The sequence below is a fragment of the Oncorhynchus masou genome, chromosome 26 (genome assembly GCF_036934945.1).
Source record: "Oncorhynchus masou masou isolate Uvic2021 chromosome 26, UVic_Omas_1.1, whole genome shotgun sequence".
In the NCBI taxonomy this organism is placed as follows: domain Eukaryota; kingdom Metazoa; phylum Chordata; class Actinopteri; order Salmoniformes; family Salmonidae; genus Oncorhynchus; species Oncorhynchus masou.
This window is the reverse complement of record NC_088237.1, coordinates 11,767,405-11,785,759: the sequence shown is the minus strand read 5'-3', so window position 1 is coordinate 11,785,759 and position 18,355 is coordinate 11,767,405. Positions and strand designations below refer to the sequence as shown.

Sequence of the window (18,355 nt, the reverse complement as noted above, 5' to 3'; positions counted from 1 at the left end):
TTGTGCAGCTGGCTTCCGGGGTTCAGCGGGCGGTTGTTAAGAAGCGCGATTTGGCAGGTCATGTTTCGGAGGACACATGAGTCGACCTTCGCCTCTCCCAAGCCCGTTGGGGAGTTGCAGTGATCAGACAAGATCGTAATTGGATATCACAAAATTGGCTAAAATACACCAAAATATATATATATCTTCCATCAAACATTTCAAATTGACAGGATGGTGCTTTTAATATGTAGACATTGCAACAGTAATGTTAGTTTAAAATATCAGATAATATGGGACAACCAACATATAACAAAACAAAAATAGAAGTCACAAGTATTATTTTCACTACAGCATTCACACGACTACACCAGGATTGCAAAATTCCAGTAATCACGAAATCCTGTTTGGAGGATTCTGGATTCCCTGCGTATTCCTTCCTGATTCCCGGGAATCTTTCAATCTGGGTTTCTGGAAAAGTTACCTGAAATGTAACACTACTCTACACACAAACAAACATTTGGCTAAAACCTGACATAACACGTCGTACAACAAACAAGCAGTGTGGAAGATTCTGGTAGAAAATGGGAATTAGACAAAAAATAATAACAACACTATTTCTCCCTACTCTGTCCTCTCGCAGTATAATTCAGTCGTTATATACACGTGAGAAGACAGTTTGGCCACATCCTTGTAAATATGAAGATTTACTGCAAATATTCTGGCAATATTTACCTTCTGTCATAACAAATTATGATTTCTGAGGTAAGAACCAACCAAGGCGGTATCAAAATAGTCAAATCAAGCTCTACGGAAATGTTCCCCATAATTCAATATCAGAGACAAATGCCTTCTTGTTCTTTAAAGCAAAGAAAAAAATATGTGTAACAAATATTTGTACTTTTACACAAATAAAAAAAATGAGCCACAAAGAGAGAGATTTGACTCTGAGTCCAAAATGGCACCCTATTCCCTATACAGTGTACTAGTTTATACTGGTCAAAGAAAGTGCACTATAAAAGGGAATAGGGTGCCATTTCAGACATACAGACTGTGTCCTGCAGTTCTGCAGACAGTGTTTTAGCAACATGATTAGTTGGCTTCTAGATGGCGACTTGCCCACGTGTGGGCAGTGTATTCTAAAGAGCCGGGGACAAATGCATTTAAAAAAGGCCAACAACTTAAAAAAGGTACAGTATGCGTTCCCCTGATCAGCAAATTAATTTGCATAAAGGAATACAACGTTCCTTTACGAGGAAGAAACTGTCGGCACGCACACACAAACATCCACACTCAGGAACATTAAACATATACCTACCTCTCAGTTCGAGAACCACACAAAGTTCTGGAACTTTTCTGAACACAGTAGAAACAGTATCTCCTTTCCTGTGATCAATTTATAGCGACACTTGGTCAGATAAACACTAATGTAACCGCAGTTTAAATGATTTCTATCCCGCGATATCATTCCATCCACCACTAAAAGACAATGCTAAATAGATGATTAATTACTTTAAACAGCTCTGTACACACAACACAGGGTACAGTCAGTGTGTTTGTTTACATCTCTTTTGCTCTCATTTATCTCACTCAACTTCCTTTATCACTTACTGGTTTCACTCACTCCTCTCTCCCTTTCCTCATTCACTCACTACTTTCTCTATCCCTTGGCCTTCACTCAGGTGTGGGTTTGGACGTGTTTGTGTGTGTTGGGGGGGGGGGGGTCTACTCTCCTCTCCAGTGGAGGACAGTGCTTCTGGGAGGGTGGGTGGAGGTTGAGGGAAGGGGTCATTGGCAATATGCCGCCTCCGGTGGGGTGATGGAGGTCAGAGGTTCAGGGGTCAGCGGTCCCTCAGTGGAGGAGCTCCTTGAGGTCACTGTCCGTTATCTTGGCATTGTCTCTGACGTCATCAAATGTGTACGTCTTGACAATTTTCCCATTCTGAAACACTGTGTGTAACAGGTCCTGGAGAGGGAGGGAGGGGAGGAGGGAAAATAACAAATAAATGTCAGTGAAGAGTCTCATTAACTAACCTCAAAGGGTCACATTTGACAAACCTCAATAACTAAAACAACATTTATTTACAAAAGGCTATTGGAATGCATTGACGTGGGAGTAAGATATGATATGTGGACTCAACTCACCACGCCGTACTCCTCCAGGTCTCCCTTGCCCTCCTCCAGAGTGACAAAGTCCCCGCTCGCTGTCCGGTGCAGAGACAGACGACCTTTCTTTGACCTTTTGTTCGGGTCCGCCACCGGGTCCTTGAACACATTCACCTGACACCAAATTTGAAAACAGTTACATTTCTCCTTCCAGTGAAGGTAGGATGTGTGTCTGTGTTAAGAGTCCTGCACGGGACAGTTTTTTGGAGATGCCCTCGCCAGCCACGTCAATTCCGAGCCCCACCCGGCATCAGGGTAGATTTTTCTCCGTAACCACGACCCACCCTCCAAATAATAATTTATTCTATTGTTGACTCCAGAGTACTATAGGCACCCTCCACTCCAAATAATAATTTATTCTATTGTTGACTCCAGAGTACTATAGGCTATTCCCCGTTCCCGTCGACTCCAGAGTACTATAGGCTATTCCCCGTTCCCGTCGACTCCAGAGTACTATAGGCTATTCCCCGTTCCCGTCGACTCCAGAGTACTATAGGCTATTCCCCTTTCCCGTCGACTCCAGAGTACTATAGGCTATTCCCCGTTCCCGTCGACTCCAGAGTACTATAGGCTATTTGACTTTGTCTGCATAGGCTATTCCCATTTCGACTCCAGAGTACTATAGGGCATGAATTCCAGAGTATCTATAGGCTATCTCACCGTCGACTCCAAATTGCTTGGAAAATAGGCTATTCCCCGTTCCGTCGACTCCAGAGTACTACATTGAATTCCCGATAATCCAATTGTTTAACTGAACCTTCCCGTAAACAACTCCCAGTCGACTCCAGATACTATAGGCTATTCCCCGTTCCCGTCGACTTAGTCGACTCCAGAGTACTCATAAGTTCCCTCGACTCCAGAGTACTTAGGCTATTCGACTCCATTTATTTAGTGGGCTATACTCAAACTCTTACCAGCCGCACAGGTTTAAAATATATTTGTCTGCATGTCTATTCAACATTTGGATAAAAGGAAACCATGGCATGAATTAAGAACCGTATCTTATCTCACACTGTCAACTCAAATTGTTTGGAAAATAAGAGTCTTCTAATGAAAGCCTAAAGCTGACATACATTGAATATCGCTCGATAATCCAATTGTTTAACTGAACCTTACATAAACAACTCCCAGAATCAAATAGGCTACAGGCAAATTAGCATTCATTTATTTAGTGGGCTATACTCAAACTCTTACCAGCCGCACAGGTTTAAAATATATATGACCTGCAATATGGTCTCAATCAACAAAAGCCTGAATTAAATGTAACAATTAACTGATAATTAACAGAATTATAGGAAACAAATACCTGCAGGATGTGTATTCATCGACCGGATTGTTTTCATCCAACAAATTAAGTTTGCTGAAGAGCATTGGCACTTGAATTGGAATCAGTGCTTTGGTCAGGTGACCTGGAAATAGAGCTGTTTGACCAGGCACATCAGTGCTTTGGTCAGGTGACCTGGAAATAGAGCTGTTTGACCAGGCACATCAGTGCTTTGGTCAGGTGACCTGGAAATAGAGCTGTTTGACCAGGCACATCAGTGCTTTGGTCAGGTGACCTGGAAATAGAGCTGTTTGACCAGGCACATCAGTGCTTTGGTCAGGTGACCTGGAAATAGAGCCGTTTGACCAGGCACACCAGTGGTGGGTTTGGTGGCGTAATGAGAATGCGTGAGCAGAAAAAAAACCCATTGTAAAATATGGTGGTGGATTTCTAATGTTACAGGGCTATTTTGCTTCCACTTGTCCTGGGGCCCTTGTTAAGGTGACCGGCATCATGAATTACCAGGTGGATCTTCCAGCAATGACAATAACCCCAAGCACACACCAAAATGAACATTTTGCAATGGCTGTCTCAGCCTCCGGACTTAAAACCCATTGAAAACCTGTGGTTTGAATTGAAAAGAGTAGACCATAAGCGCAGACGAAGGACATCAAGGATCTGGAGAGATTCTGTATGGAGGAATGGTCTAATATCCCAATGTGTTCTCAGCGCCGTTATTCTGGCAAGGTGAGGTATTGAAAACAGGGTGTCAATCATTTTGACCCCTACCTTGTTGAGAAAATGAAAGCACTACTTGTTAAACAAAATCTCTTTCTTCTCTGAGCAATTGCATTAGCATAAAATAATGCCTAAATGTTTTTTTAGCATACAAGTTAGCTCAGTATTTGAATGATTGATTATAGTCATTTCTGCTCATCTTTATATAAAAAAAGTGCCAATCATTTAAGACCCCACTGTAATATAGTATGTATGCGTATGTGATGGTGTGTGCAAGCGTGTAATGCTCTGCTCACCCCCAGGCCATTGGTGACCACGTAGCTGCATTTGAAGGAGCAGTTGAGCAGATCCCTGGTCAGTTTCTGCAGCAGAGCCCCTCCAGAGCCAAAGGCAATGTTCTCAATGCTCCACCGATGCTGCTTCATCCCCTCCACGATCTACACACACAGATACATGTTAAAACTGACTCTCTCTCTCTGTGTGTGTGTGTGTGTGTGTGTACCTCTTGCAGGGTGTTGATGTCCACTCCGTCCCCCTGTATAACTCTGATATAGGGCGGCAGAACTCTGTAGCCTTTGGAGTTCTCCGTAGGGATAAACTTCTTCCCCAGGATCTCCAGCACCTGAGTGGAGGAACCACAATGTTTAAAAAAAAATGAAAAATAAGAATGCTAAAATCTGTATGGGAGAAACATACAGGACTGACAGAGAGGGCTTCCATAGGGCTCAATCTCAACTACAGAAGCCCGGTCCATAGCTCAAAATACCACCCAAATCATGCGCCCTCCGTAGCGCAGTGGGTAGCGCAAGGGACTTGCAACGCTAGGATAGTGGGTTTGATTCCAGGGACCACCTGTACATAAAATGTGTGTATGTGTGCGTGACAAAACCATCTGCTTCATGGCACTATTATTATTACCACACTTATATCAAATGGCAGATTAACATGGACGTTGAATTTGTGCATCTTTCTCAGGTGACCTGATTGGGACCGAACTTCAGTATGTTATCCACAGGGATCCCTACGTTGGGCATACCATGTGGGGTTTATGGGGGTAGATTTAGGGTTTAGTTAGGTCTAGTGTTACCTTCAGTACGGTATCCAGGGGGTTCCCTGAGTCGGGGCGGACCACCAGTGGGGCGTCAGCGCTGCGGGACTCAATGAGACTCCTCAGGTCTTCGCCCCAGATCTTCTCACAGGCGTTGTAGATGTCATAGCTGTCACTGACGATCGACACGGGCACGTTGGGGAACTGCCTCACGATGTGCTCAAAGGCATCTCGCTCGTGGTCCTTCCCCCACGCCGTGATGGTGCTGGAGAGGAGGGAGAATACAAAGTTATCAGATCTCCTAAAGACTACAAAAAACGAATCCCTCTCCCTGTGAACTCATCCACGTAGAGCTGCACTACCTCCACTAGAGGGCAGCCATATCAACGCTTTGCAGAGACTGGACTTCCAGAAGCGCATGTCAACAACAGTGCACTGTAGCTGGCTAGCGGTGTCCTTTTAGTTTCTTTCTGAATCTATCTGTGCATTTCCCTTGTCTCAATTACAATTTGAGCTTCATTTTCATGCTATCAAATCAAGCCTACCTGTATTAGCAAAGAAGTGAGGCGGTGTATCTCTAAATGCATTGATACCACCTCGGAGAACCCAGAGAGTGGAGGGGGGGGGGGGGGTTGGCAGAGTACTGTGTGTATCATATGGAGAGGAGTGTGACTGTGTCTCTGTGGAATCTCTGGAAGATGAAACTAAAAAGGACCGTCGTGATTCCGTGAACACAGTGACCAGGCCAGGGACTCTGGAGCCGAACTCCCAGAAACCAACGGGGCAAATGAACCGTGCAGTGGTACAGCCAACTCAGCTAGAGACGTACTGTACATATCCTGTATGTGTGTGTGTAGTGTGAATACAATTGATATTTGGATATCAAAGCCACCCCCTCCTGCTTGCTTTCTGGGGCTAAGAAGCCCTATACAAGTGTAATTTGATTGATTAAGTAAGAGATGTTAGTGTGTTAACTGTGTGGTCACTGTGTGTCCTGATGTTTTTACCTGTGCTCCGCGGCGGGCACAGAGAAGCCAGGCACAGGGTCTTTGGTGCCGTAGTACTTCTTAATCACGCCGATGCCAGCCACCGTGTCTGTGCCCTTAAAGTTCACCAGGTGGGCAGAGGCTCCGATACCTGCCGTCTGAAATGGGGGAGAGAGACGGTGAGTCAAATGTCACACACACACACAGTATTCAGACCCCTCGACTTTCCCCACCTTTTGTTACGTTACAGCCTTGTTCTAAAATGGATTTGAAAAAAATATATATATAAGAATCTACACACAATTAACAAAGCAAAAACAGGTTTAGACATTTTTGCAAATGTATTTAAAAAATAAAACTGAAATATCACATTTACATAAGTATTCAGACCCTTTACTCAGTACTTTGTTGAAGCACCTTTGCCAGAGATAACAGCTTCGAGTGTTCTTGGGCATGACTCTACAAGCTTGGCACACCTGTATTTGGAGAGTTTCTCCCATTCTTCTCTGTAGATCCTCTCAATCTCTGTCAGGTTGGATGGGGAGCGTCGCCGCACAGCTATTTTCAGGTCAGTTGTTAGATCGGGTTCAAGTCCGGGCTCTGGCTGGCCCCTCTACCATAGAGGCCTGATTGGTGGAGTGCTGCAGAGATGGCTGTCCTTCTGGAAGGTTCTCCCATCTCCACAGACGAACTCTGGAGATCTGTCAGAGTGACCATCGAGTTCTTGGTCACCTCCCTGTCCAAGGCCCTTCTCCCCTGATTACTCAGTTTGGCCATGCGGCCAGCTCTAGGAAGAGTCTTGGTTGTTCCAAACTTCTTCCATTTAAGAATGATGGAGGACACGGTGTTCTTGGGGACCTTCAATGCTGCAAAGTGTACGGTACCCTTCCCCAGATCTGTGCCTTGATACAATCCTGTCTTGAAGCTCTATGGACAATTCCTTCGACCTCATGGCTTGGTTTTTGCTCTGACATGCACTGTCAACATGGGACCTTATATAGACAGGTGTGTACCTTTCCAAATCATGTCAAGTCAAATGAAGTTACCACAGGTGGACACAAATCAAGTTGTAGAAACATCTCAAGGATGATCAATAGAAACAGGATGCACCTGAGCTCAATTACGAGTCTCATAGCAAAGGGTCTGAATACTTAAGGTATCCGGTTTTTGTATTTTTATAATCGCTTTGTCATTATGGGATATTGTGTGTAGATTGACGAGGGACATTTTTTATTGAATCGATTTTAGAATAAAGCTGTATGTATCGTAACAAAACGTGGGGAAAGTCAAGGGGTCTGAATACTTTACGAATGCACCATATATAACACCCCGCCCCCACACACACACACCCTGTTCCTCTACCTCTTGTGAGGAGACTCCCCTATAGCCGAAGTCGTGCAGCTTGTACTCCAGCTTGTCCAGGTTGCCAGAGGTCTCCAGCAGGTACTTGGCCAGAATCTTCTTCTGCTCCCTGGAGTTGGTCGCCACGGTGATGGGGTACCAGACCTGAACAAGGATGGTCTGGAGGGGAAGAGGAAGAGGGGACAAGAGGAGGGGGTTAGTAGATGGCCATTCTAGAATGGGCCCAAGTCTGGAGCTATCGAAGCACAGCTTTCAGTGCTTTCGAGGAGTCTCCCTCATTCCTGTCTCCCTGCATCCATCTTCCCTCCCTCTCATCCATTTCTGATCCCGCTCCTTACGCTCTCTCCTCCATCTTCCTTGAACCGTAGTGTGCCTGTCCATGTCCCTGCCCTGAACCCGAAAAATCCCTCTGACCCCACCACAGCCCCATCCACACCCTCCAGTCACCCCATCACAGTGTAGTGAGCTGGAACATGAACCCAAAACCAACCCTCTTGACAGACCCTTTATCCTATTCCCTGGGAAAGGGACATGGAGAGGACATCCCGAAGTAAACACTGGGTTCGATCGGGGGGGGGGGGCCCAGGACAGAGTTACTTAGCCGTAGCCGCTGGCGGTTAGAGATGCCTGGGTCTTTGTCTCAGTCCAGTCATCATTATCACACCATGTCCAAGTGTGTGTTTTGTCATATTTCTCCCTCTAGGAGCTGTGTATGTCCATGAGAGTGTGTACGCGCGTGTGTTGTGCAGGGTCATCTGTACGGTCTACAGGGTCAGAAACACCTTGTTAACCCGTGTTGACTTCAAAATATGTAAGTCTATGCAACATTAACTTGCAAGGCACAGCTGAGCATAAATGGAAATAATTTGCTTTTTAAATTCTTTTACATTTTATTTTAATGGAGATACCTGCAACCCTCAGAGGCGAGGCTGACCAGAGATAGGGGACAGTCTTAAACATGATGGCGAAACTCTAGTTGCTAGGTATTATTCATGCACAAATTCATGCTGTTCCTATGACCAGAGTAAGTGAAATATTCTTCGATATTAAAATTAGAGGTCGACCGATTAATTAGGGCCAATTTCACGTTTTCATAACAATCGGAAATCGGTATTTTTGGACGATTTTCTTCTTTTTTTTACACCTTTATTTGACCTTTATTTAACCAGGCAAGACAGTTAACACATATTCTTATTTTCAATGAAGGCCTAAGAACGATGGGTTAACTGCCTCGTTCAGGGGCAGAGCGACAGATTTTTACCTTGTCAGCTCGGGGGATTCAATCTTGCAACCTTACAGTTAACTAGTCCAACGCTCTAACCACCTGCCTTGCACTCCACTCCACGAGGAGCCTGCCTGTTACGCAAATGCAGTAAGCCAAGGTAAGTTGCTAGCTCGCATTAAACTTATCTTATAAAAAACAATCAATCATAATCACTGGTTAAATACTCATTGTTGATGATATTACTAGTTTATCTAGCGTGTCCTGCGTTGCATATAATCGATGGGGTGCGTATTCGCGAAAAAGGACTGTCGTTGCTCCAATGTGTACCTAAAACATAAACATCAATGCCTTTCTTAAAATCAATACACAGAAGTATACATTTTTAAACCGGCACATATAGCTAAGAAACAATCCAGGTTAGCAGGCAATATTAAGAGTCAGGGTATATGCAACAGTTTGGGCCACCTAATTTGACAGAATTTTGCATTATTATGACATAACATTGAAGGCTGTGCAATGTAACAGGGATATTTAGACTTAGGGATGCCACCCGTTAGATAAAATACGTAACGGTTCTGTATTTCACTGAAAGAATAAACGTCTTGTTTTCGAGATGATAGTTTCCGGATTCGACCATATTAATGACCGAAGGCTCGTATTTCTGTGTGTTATTATGTTATAATTAACTCTATGATTTGATAGAGCAGTCTGACTGAGCAATGGTAGGCAGCTGCAGGCTCGTAAGCATTCATTCAAACCTCACTTTCATGCGTTTTGCCAGCAGCTCTTCACAATGCTTCAAGCATTGTGCTGTTTATGACTTCAAGCCTATCAACTTCCGAGATTAGACTGGTGTAACTGATGTGAAATGGCTAGCTAGTTAGCGGGGTGCGCGCTAATCGAGTTTCAAACGTCACTAGCTCTGAGACTTGGAGTGGTTGTTCCCCTTGCTCTGCATGGGTAACGCTGCTTCGAGGGTGGCTGTTGTCGATATGTTCCTGGTTCGAGCCCAGGTAGGGGCGAGGAGAGGGACGGAAGCTATACTGTTACACTATAACGGAGATGGCCAACGAGTGGTGGATAACAACTTCTACAACATGTAGGCTCTGTTCATTGCCGATAGGAAACATGTTTAAAGTGGTCGAGCCACACTTCACTATTCCTTCCCGTACACGTTGCCCAGACATTAATACCTGCCTTATACAAAAGAACAACTTGAGAGTGAGTTGTTAGACGTCTAGAGCTACCTTACTGTAACGGCTCATTTCATTACCGCGGAGTGGGAGGTAAAAAGCCATGTCCTTAAAACACATCCCCTTGAGAGGAGTCTCACCAGTGGAAACTTGGGGGAAGAGCTAAGGGAAGTTGTTGCAGTGTGGAAGTTGGAGGGATAATGTAACGATTCCTGAGACAACGCTAGACATTTTGTAAATGCAGTTGCACTAGCTGGACTGGGGCCACAGATAAGGATGCTTTGCTCACGTTATTCATCTGCATCTCAAAAAGCAATGTCAGTGAATGCAATCTCTCGCCTCCCAGCAAAGATCAGGAAGGTGGTATCCTTCCTTCATAAAAGCACAACTGCTGCACATGTTTTCAAGACAAAAACAGGAGACGCTGGAGCTGCCAAACCACAAACTAATCCAAGGTGTCCCGACTAGATGGAATTGTCATGGAAGCCATGACATGGTTGAGAGATACCTGGAGCAGAACGTTGCAGTGTATTCTACACTGACTGATCAAGCTGTGAGGAAGAATGTCAAAAGATAGTGACTTTGTTTGAAGATGACAACATCCTCTGCCAGTCTGATCAAAGTGTGCAAACTTCTCAAAACAGTCACACCACTGCTATGCACCGAGAACATTCCATCAGCTTCCATGGTCCTGCCTATAAAAACAATGAACTTGAAATCAATGGTGGCATCTGATGAAGACGAACACCGCAGTAAGGGGTGTCAAGGTGGCTATCAGAGTTAACCCGGAGCCTAGATCTGCTGACCCTGGTGTCCAAGACTTCTCACACAAGAGCACCGCTCTGGACCCCCGGTTCAAGTTCCTGCTGCACCTGGATGCTGCTACTTGTCTGAGAGTCGACAAAGATTGTGACCAATACACAAAGGGTATTGTGTTTATTTTGTTCATGTGACATTTATTATTTGATTAGTTAGTGATTTAACAATTAATTGCAAAGTAATAATTGTCATAATAGTGTCTGATATATATTTCTAACAACAAAACATATTTTTAAAGCCACTTCAGAGATAGTCATTTGAATCTAATTTAATTCTGCAGGGTCACAGGAGCCAACCCCTCTCCAGAGACGGCAGACGACAGGGGTTCTCCTCCACAAAAGAAGTCTGCAACGGCGGAGCTTTTTTGGGGAGTTGTTCACGACCCAGGAGCAGGGAACCAAGTCATAGAGGAGCTGGTGACCTCATACAGGGAAGTGGACTGTATTCCCCTGGATGCTGATTCACTTACACTTACAGACCAAAGATTTAATATACCCTCATGTTGCCATGTTAGCAAGGCGCTACCTGGATGTGCCTGGGACCTCTGTCCCTAGCGAGAGGCTATTCTCCACAGCGGCTGAAATTGTCACAGCGAGCCGATCTGTGCTCACTGCAGATAATGTGGATAGACTTTTCTTCTTAAAGAAAAACTTGAAAATCTGATACTTCATTTTTGTTTTCAGGTAACCAGTCTCAAGTGGTCCTATTTTGTTTAAGGCACTGCTATGTGACTTAATGTTGATATATGCTGCTGGACTATGCACTCTTGTTGAAGTTCTGTTTTAAATGACTTTTATTTCATGTTCTCAGGCACTGCTGTTATTGTGATGTCCCTTTGTTTCCACTTGCTCCTGGGAACTCAAGCTGCCCATGTTTACTATTATAATAAATAATAGTAAACTCGTACCGTGAGTTTTGTGAACCAGTTTCACCCCTAGGGAATAGGAACTATCCTCGTCAGAGAAGCTAGCTAGTAACACTCCAGGCTAGACAGACAGAGGCAGGATACGTGAGTGAGGAGGTTGTTTACAGATAGAGAGACTGATGGCTCTCATCATAAGTGGATTAAAAAGCGTAGAGTCACCATGGCAGTGTTGTGTGGTGTGCTCTACGGGCAGGGCCTTGGTCAGTGAGGAGTGAAGTTAAATAAATATTATAATTTATTTTCGATCAGGCAGTCTCCGAAAGCCCCACTGACTCGAAGGAGTCATTTGGAACAGACCGGAAGGACCCAATCCAGTCACATTGATGGAGAGACCTAACCTACCTCTAACCTGACTGATTCTGCATTCAATAATGCCATGCAAATCAACTCCATTCCAAAATGGCTGCCGCTCCCATCCACTGACACTCACCTCCACCCAGTTGGTGAGCCAGTAGCATTCTGGGTCGGTGCTCTCCACGGTGAAGAGGACGTTACCCCGTGGGATCACACTTCCCTCCGGCACCGCCTTGATCTCTATGGGTAGGTGGCCGTCATACTTCTGCAATACACACACACACACAACCGTTACAGCAGCCATTGCAGTTAACACACAACAATTACCCTAAAGCCCACGGTCTGATCCATTTTCTTTATCAGATTAGTAAAAATAAAAGTCTTAAAATTCTATATGGAGAAAAAAATACAATAGGACACTAATCAAATTAAAGTGACCCTGATCAGCACGAGTAACCCAGTGAGCAAAATTGATTGAAAGATGTCTTTTCCACCAAAAATACGTATTTTCAACATCTAGTACTCATAGGGAAGCATGATGTAGGCCTAATTGGGTAATAGGTCTACCACTAGGTAGTGATGTCAGAGTTCAGAGAAACATCTAATCTCTATGGCCTCTCCCTCAGTCCTTTACTATTCTCGTGGGGACGGGTAAATAATGGATTGTGTCATTTTGGAGACACTTTTATTGTAAATAAGAATAGAATATGTTTTTAAACACTTCTACATTCATGTGGATGCTACCATGATTACAATACATTATTTACCATTCATTTCTAATGGGCACAAAATCATCTGAAACACAACCAAAACAAACAGCAAATGCATCCAACAAGGCTGTAGAATTGCAAGCTTGATGTAATCATTGTGTGTTAGGTACATGGGACCAAATACTCAACTTTTTAATTTGTCCCAATACTTTTGGTCCCCTAAAATGGGGGGACTATGAACTGTGACTATGAACAGAAAAGTGCTGAAATGTACTCCAAAGTGCTGGAGTACAGAGGCAAAACTGTCCCAATACTTTTGGAGCTCACTGTAGTAAAACAAACTTGTATGTGTACCTCCAGTATGTAGTTCCAGCCCTTCTCGTTGAAGACATCATCCTGGAAGTGTTCCCTGTACACCTCCTTCGCTTCCTGGATCTTCTCTGGAGTCACCACCTTCCCTGGAGGGGGAGGGAGAGGAAGGAAAGAGAGAGCGAGCGAGATAGAGAAAGGAGAGCGAGAGAGAGAGAGAAAGGAGAGCGAGAGAGAGATAGAGAAAGGAGAGCGAGAGAAAGGAGAGCGAGAGAGAGATAGAGAAAGGAGAGCGAGAGAGAGATAGAGAAAGGAGAGCGAGAGAGAGAGAGAAAGGAGAGCGAGAGAGAGATAGAGAAAGGAGAGAGAGAGAGATAGAGAAAGGAGAGAGAGAGAGAGAAAAGAGAGAGCGAGAGATAGAGAAAGGAGAGAGAGAGAGATAGAGAAATGAGAGAGAGAGAGATAGAGAAAGGAGAGAGAGAGAGATAGAGAAAGGAGAGCGAGAGAGATAGAGAAAGGAGAGAGAGAGAGATAGAGAAAGGAGAGCAAGAGAGAGATAGAGAAAGGAGAGAGAGAGAGATAGAGAAAGGAGAGTGAGATATAGAGAAAGGAGAGAGAGCGGTTCAATCGTTGAAGCATCAGTGAACAAGTGGAGTGTATAGGATAGAGAGATGTGATAGTTTGTGAGAGCAAAAGAGTGAGAGAAGGGGGAGTAGAGAGAGAAGCGGGAGGAGAGAGAGAAGCATGGAATTCCAACAAACTCTAGTCCCTCCGTGTGCTATTAAATTAGTAGCGTCTCTCTCCCTCTTACAGAGCGGCTTTGTCCTGCTGCAGAACATGCTACAGGCTAAGGACACACACAATGTATACAGCTCCACCTACACAGCACACCTATACACAACTTAACAGTAACACAAACACACACACACACAGATTATTTTGTGCCCAATAGAAATTTATGGTAAATAATGTATTGTGTCATTTTGGATCCACTTTGATTGCAAATGACACAATACAGTATTTACCATTAACTTCTATTGGGCACAAAATTACATGAAACACAACCAAAACAAACAGCAAATGCATCCAAGAAGTCTGTAGGAGTCACAAGTTTGAAATCATCACTGAGTGCTATGAATACAGGACCAAATAATAAAACTGTTAACTACTTTAATACACATGAGTGAATTTGTCCCAATTCTTTTGGTCCCCAAAACGGGGAGACTATGTACAGAAAAGTGCTGTAATTTCATTGTATCATTTCAAATCCAAAGTACTGGAGTACAAAGCCAAAAGAACAACAAAAATGTGTCACTATCCCAATACTTTTAGAGCTCATTGTATCCTTACGGGGACCACACAATTGGTTCTCATTTAAAATCCTTCCGGTAAGATCTTCACAGCAAGAGAACTGATCAATCATAACTTCCAAGTGAGGCAGAAAGAAAGGGTTGCTTTTCAAAGTACTAAGACGTGATCCTAGGGAGGGACCTCTGAACTTCTCATTCAATGGGTTTTTGCGAAGGAGGCGTGGAGAGAGGACGCGAGGAATCAAGGAAATGCAACTGAGATTCTCCCCTGCTCATTCAAGATGCTACAGAGCCTCAGATGCCACCAGTCCATGGTGTAGAATTAATCTGAGCACCTATTAAATGATATGCTAGCCTTGATCACATGACCGTGATTCTCCTGCTGGCAGAGACAGGAAGGATCACTCTCTTCACTCCAACTCTGCAGACTAGTAGCAAGGCCGAGTGGTGAAGAATGTTAACTCAAAGAAGAGCTATTTATATAGACTTTGGTGTCTTATTTTGCATTATGAGGACATCAATGCAATCCTTACCTTTTAAGTATTTGTTGGTGATGTACTGCAGGCCATAAAAGACCGTTGTCTCATACTTGACTTTTCTGTTCTTGGTCGGGTCAGGCCTCTTCTCGCGGCACTCGAAGTAGGAGTACACTTTACTGGTGTTGGGAGGGTACTGCTTGTAGTGTGTCACCTAGAGCAAAGAGGGAGGAGACAACATGGATAAAACACTTAACTTCAGGCTATAAAATGACAGTTGAAGAGATTGAATGGTACTTTGGTGACATCTCACTCGCTCTCGGTGCACCTGGGACACCCAGGTATGTGTAGAGAAGTGGAACAGAAGGGAGAGGATGGGCACATTGGGGACAGTTATATAAAAAAAGAGAGGGGGACAGAGAGACGGGCTGCGGAGCAGATGGTACAGTAAATAACGCAAACACAGGGGAATGAGCAAATCTGCTGACGATGCTTTTATTGATTAGCCACGACTACTATGCGCATATAATTACACTGGCCTCTCTACAGCGGCATATCTGGCTGGCACAGTCCTGTGTCCTCGTCTCTGGGCACGCCCACATCAATCTCTTTCTCACTTTCCGGGAATTCAGTCAGCTGTAAAACAGTGGTACTTCTGAACCTCTCCCCATCCTACCTCTGGGCTGCACTGGCCTTGCACATACAATGACATAGCCTACACAACAGGTCACTCGGCCTAGGTTATTAAAAAATGTTGTCCCATCCATCACTAGACCCCCACAAGACCTCATGAACTAACCAGTAACCTAACCATTGAACCAAAGGTCAGTTTTGCATCTCCCCCGATGGGTTGGCTGATCCTAGAACTGTGCCTACATCAATCAGTGCTGGCCTGGGAATCAGTCCACTAGGACCTCCGCACTGACAGAGAGACGAGCCCCCTGCATGTGATGAGCCCCGAGTGTCACTGGCTGCTGGATGGATGGAGCCAACTAGCTCAGTCTGAATGCACACATTCGGAATTTAGGGACACAACAGGAGAGAGAAAGAATAAATCAAATATTTTCACGAAGCACAATTGACCAAGATTAAAGCGAATGTTTGGAGCCGTTTGACTCCATTCTATTCTGTTCACAAACCTCTTTTTGTTGTTGTTGTATTTTACCAGACCAGGGGTTGTGAAACAGAAAAACATAAGCTTTGCATGGCAAAGACGGAACACTGAGAATCCAATATTTCTCCATGGTTCTAGGACAGTGGTTAGGGACTTTAGGGCCTAGCTTATGACCCTTTATTACCCTCTATCATGTTATGGTGTATCAGTCACAGCGTGTGCCCTGCCTTTAGTTTCCTACCCTCACTCTCTCTATCCTCACAGGCCCTCTAGTTCCAGATGCTGACAAGTCACTGTATGGCATTGAGCCCAACGGACAGATGTTTTTGTGTCACTCTACATACACACACACACAGGTCCAGTGAACAGCATCATCACAGCATGGACAGTTGATGCTGGCTCATCAAATATAATAGGATTAATGTGCTTTGTGCAGCCTTTATTATTGTCCATCTGGTAAAGAGGAAACAACATATCAGTTCCACTGTGTTTATATAATGGTCTTGTGCCACAATGGTATAAAAACACGACTATACAGTATTGTGACCTGTGAGTGGGAGATTCAGTTGCTATGACAGCTTGGATGACAGGACATGGACAAGGGGCCACAAGGAAATAAATACATTTCTCGTAGTATTGTAATCGACAAAAGCAGTCAGCCATAACTATAACATTTCTGCCTGCAAGGTCTATAAATTGTACCTATCAGCAGACTTTTCTTCAAATAAAATAACATGTAAAACCCAGTCAAAAACAGACCGAATCATACAGCTCTCGTTTGATGTGCGCTGAATGCACTCATTCCACCTCAGTCTTCAACAATATCGACGGTCAAAAAAGGTTTGCAAAAAGACCTGGAGCGTATCCAAAGGCTTACCAAAGTTTCGCTTTTGTTTCAGGATCTACCATAGTTTGTTTCTCCCAAAGTAAGCAAATGGATAGTAACACCAGTAGACGCTGGTCTGTTAGCTACGTCTCTTGCAGAAGCGAGCCTTCCCTCGGTTTGGTAGCAAAATCACCCGCTCAATTCATTGCTTTCTTGCGCTAGCTTCCGCCTTTCAAATGAGCTGCTATAGCGTTCCCATTCACAACACATAGTAAAGACTATATAACCACTGCTCATTCGTTAGCTGCCTGCCTAGCAAGCGTAGCTAGCTGCGCAAAAAAGGTGAGCTCTGCGTAGTTCGCCAGTGGCCACTCCGTCAGTCATCCGAGATGAAAATAGGCAAGAGGATCCTTTCAGACTGCGGTAACTTACGACCTTTTCTACCTGCCTCTCTCTCCTCCCCATTTGGCCTAGCGATGTAACACAGAAAGCGACCAAGGCAAGCGTGATGGCCTTGGAGGATGCAACCACCTTGGCTGATACAATTCAATTCACACTGAACCTACGCCTACAGTCGCACTACTAATAACATACCGGCGTCGGCCACTCACCTTATAAGAATCAGTAGCTAACAATATGTTGAAATGAGGGTCTCTGTGCTCCATCTTCCCCTTGGTTTCAGTCAGTCGCGGGTGTCAGTATTCTTGCTCCGTGTTGGGGACTCACAACCTTGCTCTATCGCTGGGGAAGGGACGCTGAAGAGACCGGGGGAGGCGGGACTCGCGTCACACAAGCGGAGGGGTAGACGATAACGTAGTGTAGGGGGGCAAGAACACAAAGCAGGTTTATCATTTGCCCAAGTTCTGAATCGTAAGGACTGTTCTAGGATCAGCGGCTCAAACCAACACTTGAACCGCAATACATTGAGCGAAAATGATTGGAATTGGAAAATACTGTAACTAAAAATAAAACGTTACCATGATAATGAAGATGTAAATTATTGTATCTAAAAATGTATAGATAAAAATATGAGACGGCGGTCAAATTAATTATTTGTGAAATTATTTTTTCCCCCAGGAGCCACCATTATTGTTGTAACATCTCTGAAATCAGAGACGGAAGAGGAAGCGAGACATCCCACTCTCGTTTTTTTCTGTTTCAATGGAAGTCTAAGGGCTTGTTCGACAATTGCAGCCGCATTTGCTGGATTAATTGAAACATAGGTGAAATTAAAACCACCATAAGCAGAAGAGAGCGCTATTGTTCAACAAACCCAAACCTCACTGACAGCGGTTGTAACCAGTGATGGAAATAAAGTTTACATTGACTGTGCCTTTAAACAGCTTGGAAAATTCCAGAAAATTATGTCATGGCTTTAGAAGCTTTTGATAGGCTAATTGACATCATTTGAGTCAATTGGAGGTGTACCTGTGGATGTATTTCAAGGCTTACCTTCAAACTCAGTGCCTCTTTGCTTGACATCATGGGAAAATCAAAAGAAATCAGCAAAAAATGGTTGACCTCCACAAGTCTGGTTCATCCTTGGGAGCAATTTCCAAATGCCTGAAGGTACCACGTTCATCTGTACAAACAATAGTATGCAAGTATAAA

At 44.2% G+C, this 18,355-nt stretch overlaps 1 protein-coding gene across 1 annotated transcript; it reads right to left on the bottom strand.

The window, feature by feature from the left end:
* Nucleotides 1–205: 205 nt before the first annotated feature.
* On the bottom strand, nucleotides 206–17,712 carry LOC135514806 (nicotinamide phosphoribosyltransferase-like). Its single transcript, XM_064938426.1, has 11 exons — nucleotides 17,356–17,712; nucleotides 14,862–15,018; nucleotides 13,064–13,167; nucleotides 12,136–12,264; nucleotides 7,544–7,702; nucleotides 6,203–6,339; nucleotides 5,235–5,460; nucleotides 4,650–4,769; nucleotides 4,444–4,584; nucleotides 2,125–2,259; nucleotides 206–1,945 (listed from the first exon to the last, which is right to left on the bottom strand). Exons 1-11 carry the CDS (start codon nucleotides 17,407–17,409, stop codon nucleotides 1,832–1,834), a joined length of 1,476 nt encoding a protein of 491 aa, XP_064794498.1. The 5' UTR covers nucleotides 17,410–17,712; the 3' UTR covers nucleotides 206–1,831.
* Nucleotides 17,713–18,355: the final 643 nt, after the last annotated feature.

What these genes read in the sequence shown, in the direction of transcription:
- LOC135514806 (XM_064938426.1), bottom strand. Translation starts at nt 17,409, where the DNA reads ATGGAGCACAGAGACCCTCATTTCAACATATTGTTAGCTACTGATTCT. An exon ending in GGGGAGTCTCCTCACAAGAG is followed by an intron (nt 6,340 to 7,543) that starts GTAGAGGAACAG and finishes CCCCCATTTCAG; the next exon opens with ACGGCAGGTATCGGAGCCTC. An exon ending in ACCTGGAGGAGTACGGCGTG is followed by an intron (nt 1,946 to 2,124) that starts GTGAGTTGAGTC and finishes CTCCCTCTCCAG; the next exon opens with GACCTGTTACACACAGTGTT.